The sequence below is a fragment of the Marmota monax genome, unplaced genomic scaffold, assembly GCF_021218885.2.
Source record: "Marmota monax isolate L192 unplaced genomic scaffold, Marmota_monax_Labrador192_F-V1.1 WCK01_AAM20220418_F8-fsc00025, whole genome shotgun sequence".
In the NCBI taxonomy this organism is placed as follows: Eukaryota; Metazoa; Chordata; class Mammalia; order Rodentia; family Sciuridae; genus Marmota; species Marmota monax.
This window is the reverse complement of record NW_026691950.1, coordinates 12062772-12085021: the sequence shown is the minus strand read 5'-3', so window position 1 is coordinate 12085021 and position 22250 is coordinate 12062772. Positions and strand designations below refer to the sequence as shown.

At 42.1% G+C, this 22250-nt stretch overlaps 1 protein-coding gene across 8 annotated transcripts in view; it reads right to left on the bottom strand.

Annotated features, from left to right (window-relative positions):
* Kit (KIT proto-oncogene, receptor tyrosine kinase) overlaps window positions 1-22250 on the bottom strand; it is a 161745-nt gene that overhangs the window by 32388 nt on the left and 107107 nt on the right. For 4 of the 8 annotated variants that reach the window (XM_058585369.1, XM_058585417.1, XM_046463309.2 and 1 more), the window contains 4 exons: window positions 11434-11703; window positions 8277-8558; window positions 7048-7184; window positions 1959-2130 (listed from right to left, as the gene is read on the bottom strand). In XM_058585369.1, the coding sequence (XP_058441352.1) occupies window positions 1959-2130; window positions 7048-7184; window positions 8277-8558; window positions 11434-11703 (861 nt within the window). The remainder of the gene's footprint in view (window positions 1-1958; window positions 2131-7047; window positions 7185-8276; window positions 8559-11433; window positions 11704-22250) is intronic. The other 4 variants (XM_058585403.1, XM_058585441.1, XM_046463375.2 and 1 more) reach the window with 1 other exon arrangement.

Here is a 22250-nt window from a genome sequence, read left to right as displayed (position 1 = left end):
CAAAGAACTCTATCTGAATTGTTATAACATCAAGTATAATCGTTTTCAAGTACTTATGCATTAAGAAGTTGGTGATACTTGAATATTTTTAATCAAGTATAAATTCTACATCTGATACTTCCATGAAACCTACTTCTGCTTCTCCTTACCAGTGTGGGAGTTAGTGGCTGTGTTTCTTAGAAGAGAAAATGTAGGTGGAACTGAAGTAGGGTGCATTAGAAAGTTAAGTAGTACAGCCCTCAACTGAAAATCAGGTCAGATTCAAGTTTCTCTAGCCACAAAATGAAAATAAAAAACCATCACTAGGTGGGATTATGGGTATGTTGATATGCTTCATAATAGTAACTTTTTTATTATCTATATCTATTTTATATGTATCTATATCATATCTACATTATATGTATCCCTGTAACATCATGTATAATTTAACTCTATACAATTTGGGAAAATCAGGATGGTCCCAAAGCCACCTTCTCTCTACCATTCCATGTTGGATCCGAATCCTATTCCCAATTGCTAAAAATTTACTTTTCTCTGTCTTTTCCTGTTCCCCTTCCATCCTGACCCCCTCCCGAAACAATACAAAACCAGAGTCAGATTTCATAGCCACAAGTCTTTCCAGTCACACATTTATAATTCTTGGAAATTGATGAATGGATTTTTAAAATCCGATTACATACAACAATATGCTCAAAACATCCTTACTAATTGCTTTCTCGAGCTGAAGCTGATATATCAACATGCTCCCTAATCAACTTAGCAAATTAGTGCTTATGGAGTTTAATATTTTAAAAGCACAGCTTTCTATTCAAATTAATAAATGGTTCACAATCACATTTAGGGACAAACTGGTATACTTTCTGTGTGCTAACTCTATAATTGCAAGACGTAACTTCTCTGTATTCATTCTGGTGAGATACTGTCCATTAGAACATGGGCGGAAACCCCAAAATTTTGGTGAGATCACCATGGGGTGAATCAGAAATTAGTCACTGCATCATAAATTACTGAAGAAATTTTGGGAGGGGGAGAGATATGTAAACAAATATTACATCATTTCAATATTGCTCATGATGATGAATTCCACCACCCCACAAGTATTTAATTAAAGCCAAGCACTAAGAATATGATTACATTAAGATAATTATTATTGTTCTCAGTAAATCAACTCTGGTGAGGGGGGAGGGGTGTGCACTAGGATAGAACTCAAGGCCTTCAGGATGCTGGGCAAGTGCTCTACCACTGAGTTACGCCCCCAAAACATCAAGCAACTTCAAGTAACTTACTATGCTTTGCTCTCCGTAAAGAGATGTTTGGAAAACAAGCTGAGTGGGATTTCTAGAGCAGGGAAGATAAAGCTGAACCAACTGTGCATACCAGATAAGATGGGGTCAGGGCAGATGACCCTCTTCTAGGTGATTCTCTAGAACCAGTGCCCCACACCCCAGTGGGCCTCCTTCCTGAAGGCTTATGCCATCCATCATCTTCAAGGTTGCTGACAGGGGGAGGTGACGGGGCGCACCAGACAGGAGGTGCCCAACTCTGGATGCACCACAAATGATCACAACGATGGGCAGAGAAACGCTACTGAAAGACTAGAGAAATGTCCTTCCCAATAAAAATAAAACTACAACCGTTTCCAAACTCAAGTCATTCAGCAAAGACAGAATTTTAGAAAAAGCTCAACGTGTACTTTGCCGGTGAAGGGAGAGTGGGTGGTACAGGGAATGACAGGTTCAAACTTCAGAGGCAGACTTTTCTTCTGTGAAACTGGTGGAATTCATTTGTGTTGTAGTTGTAAGAGGCTACAGGGAGATTATTCATTCATTCATTCATTCAGTGATAATAAAATTCTAAGAATCTGTTCTTAGAATTCCATTTACATAAAAAGGAAACTATCTAGTAATTTCTTCTTTCACTATTGCCAGTAATTTATACATTCCCATAGAGATATTTACCTACAACTTTCAAGGTTGTTGTGACATTTGCGGATCCAAAAGTATTATTGGCATAACACATGAACACTCCAGAATCATTAACTCTTGCTGAGCTGATAGTCAACGTTTCCTGACGTTCATAATTGAAGTCACCCTGATGCCAGCTATTACGTTTTACCTGTGCTTTAGTCTGCTGGTTTCAGAAGGGGGGAAAAAAATCAAAGATTACCATATAATTTATATTCAGGATCTTCCTAAATTAAAAATAGCAGCAATTAACTTCTCCATATTAGCATTCATTATACACTACTTAAGTAGGAATAATAAAGCATCATGACAAGACTGTCATTGGAACTCTTCACATCTTACAGGGTTATATTGAAAGATAGTCATTATTAATGATTGGAAAGAAACATGAAAATTCATTTCAAATTCCCTGCAGTATTATATTTTAAAAGTTACCATATAAGAAATATTACAGAATACTGATATTTTATAATGAGTCAGCACACTTATGTCATGTTAGCATTTCCTGTGCTATATTCCAATGATTGAAAGAAAACACATTCGCATTAGTAATGTTCTAGTTTATTAACATTTATTATCTGCCAAAAAAAATAGGATCAAAATGTGGACAACTAACTTGAAAACTCATCCCACAGTATTGTTTTGTTTTGTTATTTTTTAGTTTTAGGTGGACACAATCTTTATTTTTATGTGGTGCTGAGAATCAAACCCAGTGCCTCATGCATGCTAGGCGAGCACGCTATCGCTTGAGCCACATCCCCAGTCCCCATCCCACAGTTCTTGTACAAGAAAGAGTTCTGAGAAACACAAGACACGAACACCACACTGGAGCATTTAAGCAGAAACTGAAGAGAAAGGGCTGTGAATCTACCCTCGTGGTCTTATCATCTCACTCTTATTTGTCTACAGTCAAGGAGAGATTGCATGCATTTAAAATAGCATGAAAAAACCATAGTATAAACTAGAGCAACTCCTTGAAAAGATTAAAAAGAGTCAACGATTGCCAGGCGCGGTAGTGAGCACCTGTAATCCCAGCAGCTCAGAGGCTGAGGCAGGAAAATCGAGAGTTCAAAGCCAGCTTCAGCACCTTAGTGAGACCCTAAGCAACTCAGACACACCCTGTATCTAGATAAAATATTAAAAAGGGATGGGGGTGTTGCTTGTAGTTAAGCACACTTGGGTTCAATCCCTGGTACAAAAAAAAAAATGTGTCCACTATTAATCTTCCAAATTTTCTGTAAAGTGCACACACATTCCTATCACAATGAAAATACAAACAACCGGGGCTGGAGTTGTGGCTCAGTGGTAAAGCACTTGCCTGGCATGTGTGAGGCCCTGGGTTCAATCCTCAGCACCACATATAAATAAATAAAATGAAAGATACATTTACAACTAAAAAATATATTTAAAAAAAGAAAGAAAGAAAAAAAAGAAACAAGAGTTGATATTGACATGGAATGAAATCAAAGGTGATTCCTTGGCCGACTGTGGCAACCCTAATAGAACACTGGACAGTGCTGTAAGTCAGAACAATCTTCCAGAAAATAGCCTGGCAGTCCTCCTTGGAAAACTCTAGCAAATTTATTTCAAGGAAATAACAACAGATGCCAAAAGCTCCAAGATGCTGACTGCAAGTTAAAACTCAATAGAACCTAAATGACCTATCAGGTATGGATAACAATAAAAATTATGACTATGTAAAAAATGAGGATCTACTAGAATGCACAAAGAGGTCTTTAATTGAAACTTTGTGGGCTGGGGTTGTGGCTCAGTGGTAGGTGCTTCGCCTAGCATGCACGAGGCGCTGGGTTCAATCCTCAGCACCACATAAATGTAAAATAAAAATATTGTGTCCACCTTAAAAAAAAATAAAACTTAAAAAAAAAACTTTGGAAAATGTGAAAAGAATTATAACAAAGAAAATGTGACATTTATTAAGTCTGAGAAGGGGGTATGAGGTATTTGTTAGATTAACTTTGTGTATTTATAAAAACAAATATTTTTAAAAAATTTTTTAAAAATACATGTTTATATTACTTGAAAAATCACAATTTGGATGTACTTTAAAACTGTAGCCATATGACAATACATATGCATGCAGGAAGAGACAAAAGTAATAAGAAAATATGGGCTATATTACATTTTAAAGACTAGCCACTTGTAACCACTGCACACTTGTAATGTGGTAGTCAAAACTGAGTTATGCTCTGTGTGTGTGTGTGTGTGTGTGTAACACATATCCCAGATTTTGAAAACCGAGTATAATAAAAAATGCAAAATATCTTATTAATAACCCTTATGTTAATTATAGGATGAAACGATAACATTTTGGATACACTGGGTCAAATAAGAAAGACATTTTGATTAAAATGAATTTTAACTTTTTTTTTCTTTCTGTAATATACCTACTAGAAAATTTGGAATTATATGAGGCTCATAATACATTTTTATTACACAATACTGAAATCTACAAACATGGGGTTACGATTCTTTCTTTTTTTAAATTATATTTTTGAATTTTATTTTCAATGCTGAATATTAAACCCAGAGCCTTCCACATGCTAGGCAGGACCACACCTCCAGCCCAATTTGGAAATTTGTTTTACATTAATATTTAGGACACATAAAAATTGACTGTTTCTAAGGTGAACAGAAAGGAGAGAAACGTGCTTTGCTATTAACTAAGTGTGAGCTCCTGGGCAAGTCAAAGACACCACTAATCCTAGGCCTAGCAGTTGTTCCAAAAGGGTGTGAAGAAACAAATTTATCTTTAAAGGCCTTTCCAGTTTAGAATGCTATGTAGATCTGAAATCACCCCTTCTAAGAATTTATCCTAATCATTGGCAGAATTTTGGCCATTCCACTCAATCAGATCACAGCCAAGTGAAGCCAAGCTTACAAATGCCTTTCTCAAGCCATTGTTCTTCAGATTTCTCTTCTCCAAAAGCAGAGTAACACAGATAGTTCTAGACTGAACATACTAAGTTCTAGATTGAAAAAAATCTTCCATCTATTTCTTTCAAGGGCTTCAGAGTCCACAGGAGGAAGCCAAGCAGCAATCCTGGATGGGTCACTGCCGGATGGGATAACTTGCAATATCCACATTCAACCCGGAGATCATAATTTAGGATACAGTCAAGCTCAGAATTGAAAGCAAGTAAAAATGCTAGAGTTTGGAAGGTTACCAAGCTGAACAAATGTTGAAGGAACTCCAAGACTCTCTTATGCTCAAACAAATAATCTCAGCAACTTTAAAAAGTCATTTTATCCTAAATTTCACTGTGAGGTAAACTTAATTCTAAAAGGTCAGGATCAAATATTATAGATTTTTGGAATAATTTGATAGTGCTAACAGCATTCCAAATTAAGCCAGAGGATATCAATCAAAGATTCACGGGTGAACCTTGGCAGACAGCCAGAAGCCCCATCTGCAAGTCACACATTACATATTGTTTGCATGTGATTTGGTTTTCTTTAACCCTTGGAGGTACACCCTGGGATTTCCCCAAGGAGCTCCCAACACTGAAGGCTTATCTACCAACGCCAGTGGATTAATTGGGAATGGCATGCAGGACTCCTGGGAAAAATGGTTCTGAACAAAACCGCCTGAGGCAATTTAATTTCTCATCTCAAAAAGGCTAATTTTCAAGTTATAGAGGCTCAAATGCACATACACACAGTCTAAATTGTTCTCTCATCTGACATCAAGGATTATAGAAAGCCAATTAATATGGGATTGTGTTCCGTAAAGTTAGCCAAAAATCCATACATAAGCTATTGCTTTTATTACATTATGTGATATGAAAACTAAAACTTGTTTCTCTCTGAGCCACTGGCTTGAAAGAATAAGTCTCTAATACAATCCATTGTCCAGGTCAATGGCAGGCTTCATTGAGTAAGATATCTATCACAGGTCTACATGAATACCATCAGAAAGTCTGCACTATGCTAATTACCATGGTTATGTTTTTGGCAAAGAATTCTTTAAACAGGCATGAAATTGCCAATGTTGAAAATAAGGCATGAGGAGGAGGGGGAAGAGAGAGGAATCAAATGTAGTATTTCTTTTTAATCTAATGCAGACATGTGTAATGAAGAGAAACCACTGTGATAGCTAGTTAACTAGATGGCCAAGGTTACTCAAAAGAAAGAAAGAAAGAAACAGCTACTGAAAATCTGATCAGTGAGGATTTTAAAGTAAAATATTAGGGAAATTAAGACAGCTGAAAGCCTTATTAGTAATATGAATGTTTAGGGATGGGGGGTGGGGAAGGAAACAGCTTTAAATATCTTGGCTGGAGATGTGGCTCAGTGAGAAAGACCTTGCCTAGCACGCAGGAAGATCTGGGTTCAATCCCAGCACTACAAAAAAAAGCAACAAATAAAACAAACAAACAAACAAAAACCTGGCTAAAACTTGTAAGATACCTAACACAGTTTCTGACATTCAATATCTGTTAAATGAATGAGAACCTAACCATGTCCAAACGTTTTGGATTAAAGAGAACCATTTTATTAATAGCAACTAAAACAAATAGAAAACCATTAGCAACTTAATCTCAGGTAATCAGCCTCAAAGGAGGAAATCAGATCCATACCAAAAGAAACCTGGCTCTCCCGTGATTAGGCCTTTTTGTAGGGAAAGAAAGAGCTTTCTGGTTCATATTTGAGACCATTTACTCTTTGTAAGTATGGAAGGGAAACATTAGCAACCCCTTCTACTTTAAGTAATCTGGCCTGCATAATACAATAGCTTTAAATCAAGGTATTTATGAAGCTGACCACTCCTTTTCTAAAAAAACTTTCCCTACTGAAGTCATTCAAAGAAACAGCATTAATAATATGATGCTGACGTTCTCGCTCAATAAATTTACAACATGACAGTTACTTGTCACTAATAATAAATGTATATGCAGAAGTACATAAAGGGCAGATAAGCATCTGAACACACTCCCCAACAATTCCAACCAGCACATGCCAGTGGAGTCCCGCCCAGGACACTCTTAAAAAAACAACAACAAAAACTTAAAGACTCCCATGCAGAACAACATGTTGAGATGAATGAATGGAACAATTCACTCACCAGACTGTTGTCCTTCAACCACATTGAGCCCACGGATGTGGACACATCTTTAATTGTGCATGTCACTGAAAATTCTTCCCCTTCCCTAAGAAGATAGTTTGTTTTGGACACAGACACAACTGGAATAGCTTTGATGGCTGGAATAAAAAGAAATACGGCCCTCAAATCAGTCATTCTATTTTGGCATGAAATTTTAACTTCCCTTTTTTCCCTCCTCAAATGTGCATAGTGTCCTTTGTTATAATTTAAATTAAAGTATGGTACTCACCTACTTATATTATTTGCCTATTTGAGGACATCAACAATTATATCATATATCCTTCAAATAAATTAATTACTATTGAGTAGAATAGTATGCCTAATATGAGATTCTAGAAAATGCTTTTTCAAAACAGAAGCACTCCATCCCCCTACCCCCCATCCCCAACCGCCCCCTTGTACAGCAGTTTTGCTCTCTACCTCAGACAATCTTGATGATTTCAGGGGATGGGACTTACAAGGAATTTTATTCTTTTAACCAAACAGCATCTTTTCCATTCATTATACAAACAATACCTTGCTTGCTTCTGAAAACCACAGGTTTTAAATAATCAAACTTCCCTTCATTTCAAAGAGTGTACTTTCTCAAAAGCATTAATAAAAATGACTTAACAGCTGAATGCCAAATGGTGTTGAATTAGATAATCTCACATACAAAACCTAGATTATCTTCTGGCTTCTGAAATATTCTACATAATGCCACAATAATAACAAGGTCCAGAGTCAATTAATGCTTTCCTTCTCAGATCTGGAATAGTTTGGAAATGTATTAAAATTAATCGGCTAAAGAGAAAGTCAATTCACATGTCAATAGTAAATTAAAGGATGAATCATTGCAAGGTTAATCTTTTCAAACAGCATAATTAAAGTTTCCTACTGGGTTTCTCTTGGTGTGAACACTTGATGCAATTATGTAGCTTTGGGATGACCTAAGCCAGTAGGTTTAATGACCATCCCAATGTGGTCTATGTGCCAATCTATGGCAGACTCCCCATCTCAACTAGAAAATGTCAAAAATGAGTCGCTTAGGGCTGCCACAGTGAGAGCTGACATTAATTGGAAGCTAGGGGACCTAATGAAGGGCCCATGTCCTGATTACCTATGCTAAGGTACACAGTGAAAAGACAGAAGCCAACCTCAGGTGAACAGATTCTCAAGTGCCTAGAAAATTGGAAAGACGGTGCCCATACCTGCCCTCACTTTCAGGATCAACCTATCTGACTGCACCAACTTGCCCTTCCAGATGGCAGCGCAGCGGAAACAGAGCCGATGGTAGGTGCGTTTCACGTTCCTGATTGTGATGCCAGCCTTGGGGTCAGGGACAAATGTCAGGTCCTTGGGGAGAGGTTTCCCTTCACATTCCATGAGGGAATAACTGGTCACTTCTGGGTCCGTCACAGGACAGCGAACCAGCGTATCATTGTCTTCTTTCCCATACAGGGGAAGGCCGACGAGGAAAAGCTTATCGGGATCTATAAACATATCAAAAATTAGTAGTTTGAATGGCTGGTCCCAGACACTGAAAACATTCTTAAAAGATTTAAAATGTTGCTTTTTTGTGACAGCAATTCTTAGTGACCCAAATGCCTCTTTCTGTGCAAAGGAGCAAAATTTATTTCAATAATCCTACAGACTTTTCATATGTCAGGCACCAAGGTTGGACCACTACACTCATCATTAGTCTTCAAAATGTCTGTGACCAGTACAACAGGCTGAGTACCCCTTATCCAAAATGCTTCAGTCCAGGAGCGTTTCAGATTTCAGAGATTTTTAGATTTTGAAATCTGAGCAAAGACTTTACCAGTTGAGCATCCCTAATACAAAATACAAAAATTTTTGAGTGTCCCTTTGAATCTCAGAAAGGTTCGTATTTCAGAGAATTTAGGATTTCAAATTTCCAGATAAGGTTGACTCAACCTGTATCATTATCTCCATTTGGATAAGAAAACTCAGGTCTCCGGATAGCAAGACTCCTCAAGTGATATACCCTGGAAACTACTGGGCAGAACTCAAAGCCAAGAGTGATAGATCCCAAAATCTGAGTTCTTAAAATCCTGAGAATATTCTATTACAACAGTTGTAAGAAAAGAACAAGGTAATAGCCTGAGGAGCAGCAGTCAATAGGTCAGTCACATAATTCCAGCTAGGGGCAGGAAAGGGTTCTCCAGAACTGCCAGGCTTCAGAATGGTCAACCTCCTGAAGAGATTCTAGAGAACTCTGGGCAGGCTGTGCAGTCCAAATAACACATGGCCCTCAATATTCATATTTCTCAAAAGAAATGTGGAAGGTGAATAATTTCAAATGCACATGTAGAGCTTAGGAGTTGCAGGACTGTCACTGAGATACTTTACTGCCCAGGCCAGGACATTTGTGAGCAGAAGGGAACACTGTTAATCATTCTGCCAGAACATGGGGCAGAGTCAGGGAAGGAAGGATTCCAACCGACAGGGACCTCACATAAGCAGAGACTATCCCGTGTACTCTGTGGACACAATCCCAGGCCACCCTGTACTCTATGATGAAAATGCAGATAAATGGGTGGGTCAACAGATTACATTAAAAATTGGTTTTTCAAGATGTCCTTTACATCTGGACACCAGGTGTCCCACAAAAATTAATCTGATATCACTGAAATAGAGTTCTGTTTTATCATTTAATTTTGAAAAGAAAATTATTCAAAGAATGTCATGGTCACACTATGATCTGAAGAAACTGCAGCTGGTTATTTTTCTCCCTACTGTTTCTCAGTCATCAGCCTCTAGCTCCTCCAACCATGCCCCCCCCCCCTTTCTTCACTGCTATGACATAGATTACTGGAGGACCCAATCACCTTCAATCTGTAATTAAAGGCAGTTCCAAGTTATGGAAGATGACTTTCCTGTAAAGAAAGTTGTGTGAGGTGGGTGAGAGATTTGGCTAATTCAGCATTTCCTCGTATATCCAGTTGTCTACTCGTCCTGTTAATAAGTAGGAGCGATGCTTCATTATCACCTGGAAATTACGAGCACCTTTTCAAATGTCACGTGGACTGGCTCAACAATTATGGAACTGTATCCTGAAGCTTAGCTCTGGCTTATCAGTGGACAGTTCTTCTCAGCTACCCACTCAGGAGAGGACAGCTGATAAACTAAGCTGAGACACAGTCAATTTCATAGCAATCTTCCAAGTCAGCTTTATTAACCCTTGATAGAGCCTGCTAGCATTTGAACAATTCTAACAACTCCCCAAGGAAGACAGAACTGGTAATCTTACTCAAATACTGCAGTGAGGAAATAGACTCTTCGGGTAGCTCAGACTGCCCATCATGATAAATGTAGCCACTGTTTATCCACAATATCATGGAGAAGGCCTTGTCCCTCAGGCCTGTTTTTAATGACAGTCTCAGTTTTGGTATGCCCAAGACCAGATGCAGGACTTCATTTCTCCTCCTGTAACTTGAATTTGTCTCAAACCGTCCATAAATCTGTGTTTGTATTAGCCAAAAGATACAGCCCTGCCCAGCTAACCTACTCCTAACAAGATAGCAAAAGCACAAATAGACGCACCACTGAATTCTTCATAGGAAATGAGGTAGAGAAATCCAACCATCACCTTTCTCTTCCTTTTGCTAAAACCTTGTAATTTTTTTAAAGGAACAGCCTTACAAAGAATCTATGACAGACAAGGGATGTTAGCTGTCCAAGTTGTTTTTCCGACATTTATTCTCTAAGAGGGGGCCAAATCTTTTGAAGTGCTGGTTTGTTTAGGCCCTTAGAGGCCTTTGGTTCCCCAAAGTGTTTTTGCTAAATGGGAGTATCTCGTAGCTGAAGGCATTAAAATGTAGCTTTCCCAAAGGGCATAATTTATTCTCAGGGTTTACTTGGAGCACCGGGACAAATGGACTAAACAATCTCATTAAGAAGAGTATCACAGCCTTGCAGACCTCCAGCTGGGGTCACACTCAAAGCCACTATGTATCAAGAAATGGGAGAAACCAGCAAAAAGTAAAAAAGGAAAAGAAAAAAATTATCCTCTTGTTTTAGGTTTTCTAGACCCAGTGAGCATAATCTGACACATACCAAGGTGCGGTGGTTCAGACCTAATCTCACTCCCGACTCGGGAGGCTAAGACAGGAGATCTGCAAATTCCAGGCCACTCCAAGGACCCTCAAAATCAAAAATAAAAAAAAAAGTTTGGGGGGGTGCTAAGATTTTATAGCTCAATGGTAGATCACTCTTGGTTCAATCCCCAGTCCTAGGAAAAATAGATATATTTTTAAATTTGGGTTAGTCATTTATGCCATCAGAAATTAAGAACAGGATGTTAAGTTCCCTGAAACGGAGCGTCGCAGATGGTCAGGCATTTACCTTTAACAAACACATATATGGAGCTGCTCAGGCCTCCTCGGTTGGTGCAGGTATATTTGCCGGTGTCTGCGGCCTCAGCTTTCTCCCTGACCCATTCATTATGCCTACTCTCACTCCTCTTATCCAGGGTCTCGAAGGTCCATTTGACAAAGTCTGGATCCGTGCATACCAGCCGGAGCTGGTCGCCAGCTCTGACTATTAACTCTGATTGTGCTGGATCGATAGATGGTGGAGACGGTTCCTCTGGACTCACAGATGGTTGGGAAGAGCCTGCCAAGAAAAATAAGAATCATGTTGAGTATGATCTTCCTTGGCGAAATAAAACATTTCTTCCTGTGCCGAGTTTCATCTTCTGTGCTCTCTACAATAAAAATAGAACAAAGCTGCTGGCTATTTATGGCTAGAAAGGGAGTTCTGTCTAGAGAGTTTCTAAAGTTCATCTAGAAAGTTATTTTCTGCAACCCTCAATTAATCCTAAGGGTCACATTTGGTGTTCCAAGCTTGCTAGATGTCACAGCCTTCTTGGGTTAAATACACCACTAGGTCAGGTTTCTATTCTGATTACAGGCCATCGTCATGGTGCGGACAGTTGGGTTAGAGACCACAAAAACAAAGTCTCACGCTACTGTAATGAAAAGCCACCAGTAGATCACGCTTTTGGCAGAATGTACATGACAATGACATCCTTAGTTCTTCAGGCCTTGTGAATTTAGTTATTTCTATATAATTTTCCTTACATGGCAACATTCATTAAAAGGAGAACTATTTAGAATCTCAAGGCAGAAAACGAGAATCCCATTTTTAAGGTCAGATCACGAGACAGTTGTGGCAGAAGCTGGGTTTCAACCTGATCAACCTAATAATGTCTAGACAGGTTTCCTCGAGAGGAAGCCAGCATATCTAGTTTAATAAAGACGCAACCCTTAGACTCCAAATACGAAACTTGAACCTGAGAACATTTACAGTAGACAATTCATTTATTCATGCAGGCATCTATGTATTCAAATGTCTGTTCATGAGGATCTGCAAAAGCGTCGTGTTAGGGCTGGGGAAAGTACATGTCATTGAGACTCGTGGTCTCCACACACATTCCAGAGCTTAAAGAACAAACCGCTTATGTGCCAGAATAAGTAAAATATGGCTACAAGTTCAAGCTTTAAGATGAAGACAAAGGCTGGGTGCAGTGGTGCACACCTGGAATCCCAGCAGCTTGGGAGGCTGAGACAGGACGATTGTGAGTTTGAAGCCAGCCCCAGGAACTAGGTAAGGCCCTAAGCTACTCAGAGAGACCCTGTCTCTAAATAAGACACCAAAAAGGGGGGGGGGGGGGGGGGGGGCAGGAGGGGCTGAGGATGTGGCTCAGTGGTTAAATGTCCCTGGGTTCAATCCCTGGTACCAAAAACCAAAAAGATGAAGACAAAGTAAGAGGCAGGCTGGGCCCTGACCTATCAGAACATATCAAGGGGAGGCAAGGAGGAGGAGGAGGAGCTGGCTGGCACTGAGGTTGGCACATGAGGCCTTTCAGACTATAACGAAACCAGCCTGGCTGCAAAACAGGGTTCCTGTGGAGAGGGTGAGACGCAAGGCCAAATATGAGACCAGATCAACCTGCACATCCAGCCCTGCAGACCCAGCCCCGCACACCTGGGAGTAAGTACTTGGAACATCAGTTTTTCACTGAAAAGTGGCATGCACAGCAAGACACCAGAGAAATGACCAGATCCAAGGAAGGAGTGAGAAGTGCTGGTGTGCAGGTGACAGCAACGAGAACCTGCTGACGGAGTCGAAAATAAGAGGAGGAGAAGCAACCAGAGGAAGAACATGCTGTTATAGCTTGTCATGGACGACGTAGGTGACAGGTGCAGAAGAAAAGGTCCCTGGGTGAGGTGGGCCAATACCAATACCTAGGGGCTTTCATTTCCTTCTGTAGGCAGCAAGTCCAGGACAGCAGGGATGGGGAGACAGGGACATGATCAGATGGGGACTGGGATGGGAGAGCAGGTGCCTCTCGCACCTGCCAACTGGTGCATGCAGGGGCTTCTCAGCAGAGAGTGGCTTCCGACCTGAAGTTCATCTGGAGTTCAGATGGTCATGGCACAGAGATGCCCTGTGAAGTTAAAAACCCCAGACAGTATCAAATCATCAAAGGGGGAAAAACAAAAAACCCAGCGCCAGTCTTGCAGGGCTCTACCAGCCAAGAGAGTTGGAAAGAGTCACGAGAGATTTTTTCAAAAGGAAGGAAAGAGAGAGGCCCCAGAGAAGTGGCAAAGACAGTGACACATCAGAGAGCTTCAGAGCTGGGGGCTCTGAGGCAGATGCCACAGCAAGGTCACAGGAAATGGAAAAAAAAACACCTTGATTTGGTTACAAAGAGACCATAAGAAATGCAAGAGTGCCACTGGAGCTGAGTGGGAATGTCTCTTGGCTCCAGGGCTGAAAAGCTGCAAGAGTAGACCAGGCTGTGGCCAAAGGAGCTAGAAGGTAAAGGAAACAGGAGACCTACTCACACGTGCAAAGAGCGGGGACAGGACACACCAAAGGTGCTCAACAGAAAGACTGGAGCGGTTTCCGTAGGTGTGTGTACAGATGACCAGTCTGACTCCTCTTTACTATCCAGACAAATACTTTACCCAGAGGCACAAACGTAGCCTCACTGTGTTAAGCAGAGGACACCCCCCATCAAAAGGCTCCCAAGCCACCATGGTTTGGAGAGGGTGACAATAAGGTTGATTATAATCATCAGATGTTATTAAGAACAAACAACATGAGGTGCCACAGGGGAGACCACCTGAGTGTGCAGGGCCCCGCATCCGAACAGAGCAGCCAGGCTAAGGATACGGGGTGTCTGCAAGTACAGAGGAGTGAAGAAGGAAAAATGGGGGCAGCAATAAACGCAGATGCTATTACTTCAATTAATTATCCCTTTTTAAAAAGAAGGAGCTCTATGTCAATACGCTCGTGGTAGTAAATTTGATCCAAAAATTCCAAAAGGATGTACACTGCCATGTATTTCCATCCGTTCAAACTCTTCATGAGTCCATGTTACAGGCTCACAGAAACATGATTCATTTATTAACCAAATAAAGATTGCTGGCCTCTCCAGACTTCCCAGGGCCAGGTGGGAGTCCTAGCTGTGGGACTTAAGGTAGGTCATCTGAACTCTCTGTGTCCAAGTTTCCATGCCTGGCACACACAGGAAAATGAAAATATCCTCATTTCATAGAGTTCTTAGGACAATCAATGAGGTGTGCAAACAGGGCTGGGAAGTTTTCAATAAGTACCAACAACCATGTGGAACATTCTAACAGACTAAATAAAAGCACATCTAGACATGCACCCTGGCAGTGCCACCTACTGCGTGTGCCGTCTGCGGGCGAGTTACTTAATTCTGCCTCAGTTTCCTCATCTGCAAAGTGGGGACAGCAATTATAAAGTTAAAGTATGAAGCACTGGGCTCTGTCTCAGGCACTCAGAAAACAACAAATGTCAGGCGCATTTATTCTAGAAAGAACCTCTTATCGCCCCTCCACATCGGTCCGGTCTTAGCCACTTCCTATTTACGTGCAGGGCTCCCGTGGTGGCCCAAGTGGGTTCCTGCCGCCTCCCCTCTGCAGCAGCACATCCTAGCCATCACTCCTCTGGAGGCTCCATCACACGTCCTGGGCCCTTTTCCAAACCCACTGTGGCAGCCCAGGCAAGCTATCTTCCACCTCACAGGGAGAACACCCCGTCCCCAAACACCTCCCTGCCACCCCGACTCCACCTCGACCCACCTCACAACCCTGAGGCCATCAGCCCCAACACCCCTTCTTAACCTCTGTGCTCGGCCTCAAGGCTCTAACGGGGCGAGCCTGGCCTCGGTAAACCTGGGAAGCACTTTCCCAGGATTCCTCTCCAGCTGCTTTCCTCAACCCACAGGCCTCCCCGGGCTGCCAGGTTAAGGATCCTGACATCCTGATGGCACTCTTCGTTCCTTCACCCATCTTTCTGTCCACCTCTTCCCCTAGGAGACACCTTCTCTACCAGCCAGCTTCCTGTCACGTGGAAAGCCCAGCTGAAGGCAAGACTCGTGACAGATGTCCTTCCCTGACCCCTCCTGGTCAGGATAACCTGCCCTCACTCAGCTCCATCACCTACTGGGCGTGTTCTGGTGCTCACCAGGGGGCGGCGTCCATGTCTTACCTCCTGAGCCCCATGCAAGGTCTTCGAGCCCATAGAGCCCATAAGTGAGCATCCAAACTGTGCTCTGTCCCCTGGCACAGTCACAAAAAGCATACCCTTCAATCCCTGATCATATAAAAGACCCAAGGGAGGACAGGTTCCTGAATACCCAGTCCCTTGCACAGAAGCCAGCAGTCCACTGCCCTGTCCCCCAAAGATGTCATATGTCAATTCTATGCTCCACCAAGAGAAGAGTGGCTTATTTCATTGATTAAATAGTTACGGGCAACTGCAAAACGGAGGCCTGCAAATGAGACCAGGACCTCGTTTTACTTCCAGTTTAACAAAATCATTTAAAAATTAATGACCAACAGCTGCATTCAGGATTTTATTTTTCAAAATAAATGTTTTTTTAGTTCAATTCTCAGATTCACACTATAAAATGAAAAGAGAGTTTTGTTAGTGTGGGACTGTGGGTAATGTTTATTCTCTTGTTTCCAAACTATCTGGAATGTTGTTATAATGGTCTCACAGTTAAAAAAAAAAAAAAAAAAAGAGTACGGATTAAAGGAACATCTTTCAAATAGGTATTACAACTGAGCTTTGAAACTGCTCTGAAATGACACATTTTGAAGTGTTTCTGGTACACAGCAAGTTGTCAACAAATGTTTGTTGAATTGTGTTTTATCTATATTGGGACTTTTTGCAGTAGTAAATGTACTTCCTTAATTATGTTTGGCTAAAGCCAATATTAAGAACTGTTTTCTGTTCCCTTGAACATATGTTAATTAATGAACCAAAAAGAAAATGATAGATGTCAAAACTCAGCACTCTGGGGAACAACTCCTCTAATGAATACAGGCTGGGAAATCCAGGTACTACTCAGTAAGTACTTATCCTGGGTACCTTGCTAAGTACTGAGCCAAAAAGACAGTACTTGCTTACAAAAAGCATAAAGACAGTCCTACCACAAAGGAGGTACTAGTGAACAGTCAACGATATCAGATTTTACCAACAATACAAAGTAGAAGAAACGCCACCACATCTTCTGCTCAAAGCTTCATAAGGCACTTTGGCTGTTCACCCTGCTACTGGTATAAAATTTAACCATGTCTAAAAGAATTGAAAGCAGGGACTCAGACAGATACTTTTAAACCAATGTTCATAACAGTATTATTCACAATAGTCAAAAGGTGAAAACAACCCAACTGTTCATTACCACATGAATGAATAAATAAAATATGGCATACCTTGCAATATGGAATACTACTGAGCCATAAAAAGGAATGAAATGTGCTATGTATTATAACACAGAAGGACTGAAATCATTATACCAAGTTAACTAAGTCAGGCCCAAAAGAATATGATTCTGCATATGTGGGGTACCTAGAATAGGATAACTCACAAAGAAAGACTTGAGGCCACTAGAGGTTGGGGGTGCCAAGTTAGTTTAATGAGTGGCATTTCTGTCTGGGATGATGAAAGAAAAAGTTCTAGAAATAGTTAGTGGTAATGGTTGCATAACACTGTGAGTATAACTAATGTTACTGGACATTTAAAATGGCACATTTTATGTTATGTGTATTTTACCGCAATTAAAAAATTTTAAAATTCAACAATTCAAGGTCCAGTTATGGCCTAAAACTTCACGAGCCGCCTGGGCTCTTTGTTATGTGCTCACTCTGACCTCTAGTTGAGCCTGAGTCCCCCTAATGGTATTTCAAATCTCATCATTAAAAAAATTAATTAGTCATTACTTCTAATTGTTCCCTATGGTTGTGCTTGAGGGCAGGGACCATGTCTTCCCCCCTCACACCCCTTCCCTGGGGCATCAGCTCTTTTAACTCTAAGCTGAATGACCTAGTGGCTCTTGTTTTAAATCAGGCTGATCGGAGCCCAAGGCACCTAAAGCTAAGCTGATTACCCTTATCTCTGCTCTTCCACTCACACCATCTGAGTCACCTGGTTTTAATCCCAAACCTGTTTATGGAAATTGTGCTTGATGATGTATCATGTAGAAATCATATGTACAAAGTTCATATTATAAAAACTGATGAAAGATAAGTGTATGCGTACACATGACTAAGAATGACTCTAACAGCGGCTCCATTAAAAAAGATCTACTGTTGAGTTCAATGTGGGTGAAGCCTTCGTAGAGAAGGGTTTCCAGTTCACAGAAACCTAGGGAGACTCTGCATCCAGACTGTCTCACGAGGACAACATTTAAGGAAACGAGAATAATAAATTGCAGATTTGGGGCTGGGAATGTAGTTCAGTGGTATAGCACTTGCCTAGCAGGTGTGAGGCATTGGGTTTGATCCTCAGCACCGCATAAAAATAAGGTAAAGGTATTGTGTCCAGCTACAACTAAAAAAGAAAAAAAAAGGAAGAGAAATTGCAGATTATGCATTTGGGGTATGGCGAAGAGTGAATATGGCAGCTGGGGACTCTCTTGGAACCTATCAATCAATCAAAACTCCAAAAAAAAAAAAGTTTGGTCCTCTTACCTAAAGATATACCAGTTGTCCAGCTTTCATTTTTTAAACAAAAACAAAATATTCAAGGCATACCTGAATTTTTTGCAATGTGTCAATTAACAGACTAACCGAGGGCCCATGGAGCAGAGTGAGCGGAGTGACTTGCTGATGGAGCACAGGTGCTCCCAGGTGTCCGGCAGAGGTGGGCCATGCTAACCATCACTTCCGAGTCTTTGCATCCTTCACAAATGTCTACAGCTGCAAGGTCTGGATTTATAGCTAGGGCTAAAAGTAAGGAAGTCATTTCAAAACCTTTCCTCCTTTGGACACAAATATAAGGAACCAGGCCAAACAATGGCTAGGAAGAAAACCCACGTAGAGGGTCCTGTTCTGGTTTTAGAGAAGTAGAGCAGGAACTATGTGACCAAGGTAGAGAAGTTGATGTTCAAACTACTCCTCAGTTCATGTACTGCTTAACCACAATTCGTAATAAAAATAAAAGCTAATGACGTGTGTGTCATACTGCTTCTGACACACTTTTATATCCCCATGGGAATACAGTGGGTGAAAACCAAGATGGAAGGATCCTAGTAACTTCCCACAACACCCTGGAGGCGTTACTTACAAGAGATGATACTGGAAACAGAATAACACTGGGAAGGGGGAACAGGAACTCAGTGAAGTCCACCCAAAATGCTCTTGCAGTAGATCATCCCTGCAAGCTGAAGGACAGCATGCATGGGGGGGGGGGGGCCAGAACTGACCACATTCCACTGAGGAGAGGTCTGCTCCTTAGCCATTCAAGTTTTTCCTGCAACATACACCAGTTGCATAATTGGAACTCAATGCTGATAGGGAGTCCACAGCCCTGGGCAGGAGTCAGACAATGCAATGAAATAGAAATATGCAGAGGTTCTGGGCAGGAGTCAGACAATGCAATGAAATAGAAATATGCAGAGGGGGTGAACACATCACAGGGCTCAAGGGAGGCGGCCATCCTGCTGCTAGAGGGACCGTGAAAGGCTCCACGGGGTGAGGCCCAGAGAGCTGAGACGGGGAGACTCTATATGGATGGGTGCATGTGTATTCGAGGAGAGGCAAAGGCAGAATTCTCCAAGTAAGAAGGCGTGCAGTGATTCAAGAAAAATCAGGGTCCTGAGGACCCCTAGCTCCAGCCCCTAATCGGTGAACTTCCAGAATCTAAAGTAAGGTCTGTCTGCGAAACATGATGCCTCAAGAGTGCCAGGAATACAGAACCTGCTCAGTAAACACACAGCAGAGGAATGACCACAGTCCAGGGAATGGGAAGGCGCAGACAGGAAGGAGGGCTGACTCACTGGGGACTTCATCCTGCTCACACCGCTTCTCCAATCCAGGCTGTTAGCTCATGAGCTCTCTTGAAGACCAATTTCACTTGGTGGCAAATCATTTTAAGTAATCTCCTCTATCGTTTAACAGTTCATACAAAGAAGGTAAAATCAAATGTACTTTCAGGTGGAGGAACATGCACTTTGAAACAACAAAAAAAAAAATCCCAGTGGCTCAGGAGGTTGAGACAGGAGGTTTGCGAGTTCAAAGCCAACCTCAGCGATGGAGAGGTGCTAAGCAACTCAGTGAGACCCTGTATCTAAATAGACAAGGCTGGGGACGTGTGGCTTGGTGGTTGAGTAACCCTGAGTTCAGTCCCCAGGACATCCCCCTGACCACCACCACCCCACCTCAGAAACTGAACTACCTTACAACTACGACCTCCTGGGACATCATCACACAAGTTCAGGAATACCCCAAGTGCATCGCACTTGGATTCGCCATTCTGCCATTTCCAAAGGACTTTCTGGATAAGAGAGTGTTGGAGTCTATCTTTAATCCAGTAATACAGAGACTAATAGACTTATCTAGGAAGAACGCATCATTAGAATCTTTGTAGGTTTTTACATGAGATAAATAATAAGGAACTGATATAATCTGTCTTTCAAGTGTTGAACTGAACTCTGAGACCTGAAAACATAATTCCTTTGTACAATGCAAATTTCTATTTAACTTTGCAAAATTAAAGAAATTTTCTCTCTGCATGCCAGGTCATAGTACCCTATCAGGTACAGCAAATTTAGTGATTGTACAAAATCCATTTCAATATTTGAGCCAGCTTAAGATTTCCAGTAATGGTGAGACACTCTTTTGTAAAATAATCAGCCATTTGAAAGTAGGTTTGAAATTCACAAAAGACTTCTCTGCAGCATGGTTTTTAAGAAAGCAGCTCCTTCAGTATATTTCAAGGTTGGTCTAAAGATGATAAACCAATTCACAAGAGATCTCAAGAACAGAGAAATAAAACCAAATAAAGCAAAGTTACAGGGGTCAGTAATTAATGGCAAACAAAGCTGGATCAGGAACAAAGCCAACGCTTCTGAGACATCTTGGTTGATGAAGTGGTAACTGAGCCCTGCCTTTTAGCCTGGGAGGGGCTAGGAATACAAAGCCCAGTGGGGAGACAAGACCACTAGATAATTACCATACAATGAAGCACTTGTCAAAAACCAAGCCGAGTACAAACATTCAGATTTAGGTTGGTGCAGCTTCCAATTTTTCAACTTGAGGATGGTGCAGTAGAAACCCCGCTTCAGATTTTAAATTTTTATCTTTTCCCAGACTAGCCAGGCACTGGTTATTCTCTTGTGTGGACTCAGCCACAGGAGGTCTTCTGTACTATATTACCAAATAGGCTTTGTTAGATGACTTCAGCCACCTGTTAGTCCATGCAGTGTTCTGGGCACACTTAAGGTAGGCTAGGCTAAGCGAGGAGGTTTAGTAGGTTCCGTGCTTTAAATGCACTTGTGACTGCCAATATTTTCAACTTGGGATGGATTTATCAGGACACAGCCCCATCATAAGTCAAAAAATCATCTACACTAAGAACTAAGTTGGGAAACTACGTGGGTAGGCAGGGGAAGAAGGGCCGGAAAAGACTTCCTAGAACTCCAACTGAAGAGCCCTCCCTGGCCAGACTGAGGGTCGGAGAGAGGCTTATTAGACCAGGAGGGACACAAGAGCAAATGTCACAGAAGAACTAGTGAAGTGGGTGCTGAGCAGTCACAAAACCATAGAGTTTCAGCAGCAAGGGAGGCAGGACCACCGCAGGGCCTCCTGGTCCGTGGTACAGTGCTGAGCCTGCCCCGACAGTCCTGGGCACAGGACTGGGGACGTGGTCTGCTAGAAGATGAGAGCATAAACCAGTGATGGCGGGGACAGCAAGGTAGGAGGTCTTTACAGGAGGGGCCTGCGGGAGGACCGGGCAGTGAGGAGCAAGGAGGGGGAAGGCACTCCAGTTTGGGGCTTCCATGATGGGAGGTGGGGCCAAGGGATGAGACCAGGAAAAACAGATGTAGGGGCACTGGGATCCGCGGGTGGCAGCTAGAAGGTTCTGGAAATTTGGGGTAGGGAGAGGTTGGAGGCACAGATATACTCTGGAGTCTTACTGGCACACAGTGGGTAGTCCCCTGGGGTGTCCAGGCATCACCCAAAGAGGGAATGGAGAGTACAAGGAACAGAGGTGGCACAGAAGGAAGTGGCAGAGCCCAAGGCGGCTGCAGTAGGGAGAAAATGACACTGATCCAGCTGATAAAGAAGAACCAGTACAGGCCACATAAGATGGTGCAGAGGGCCTTTGAGATGGCCACTGGCACTTCAGAGGACATGGCAGCACATGAGGAAGCAGGCAAGGACAGAGAACCAGCCCCCAAGTCTTCCCTGTGCAGGACTGGCCACTGATTACAAGCAGGGGGAGTCACTTCCCGGACACCTCTCATTCCCAGCCCTGGGGGCACACTGCAAATCACCAGCAGAGCCTAGATACAAATGCTAGATGAGCGAACCAGCATCTCTAGGCTCCAGGCTTGGTCCCTCCCGGGACCTGGACCTGGGGCAGCAGGCTGGGGAAGCAGGAACTTCAGGGGCCAATGTCTGGGGAGGGGGAAGGAGAAGGGAGAATTCTTGGGAGCCAGTGACTATGAGGGACAGTGGCTGGTGGGGTGGAAAGACAGAAGACACTGGGTCCTCTGGCTGGGTTCAGAAAGAGTTGGGAAGATGAGGATCCAGAGAGGCAGGTGGCTGGGAGAACAAAGAAGAAAGAAGGAAGTCAGGCAGGGACAGAGACACCAGTGACTCAAGGAGAAGGGTCCT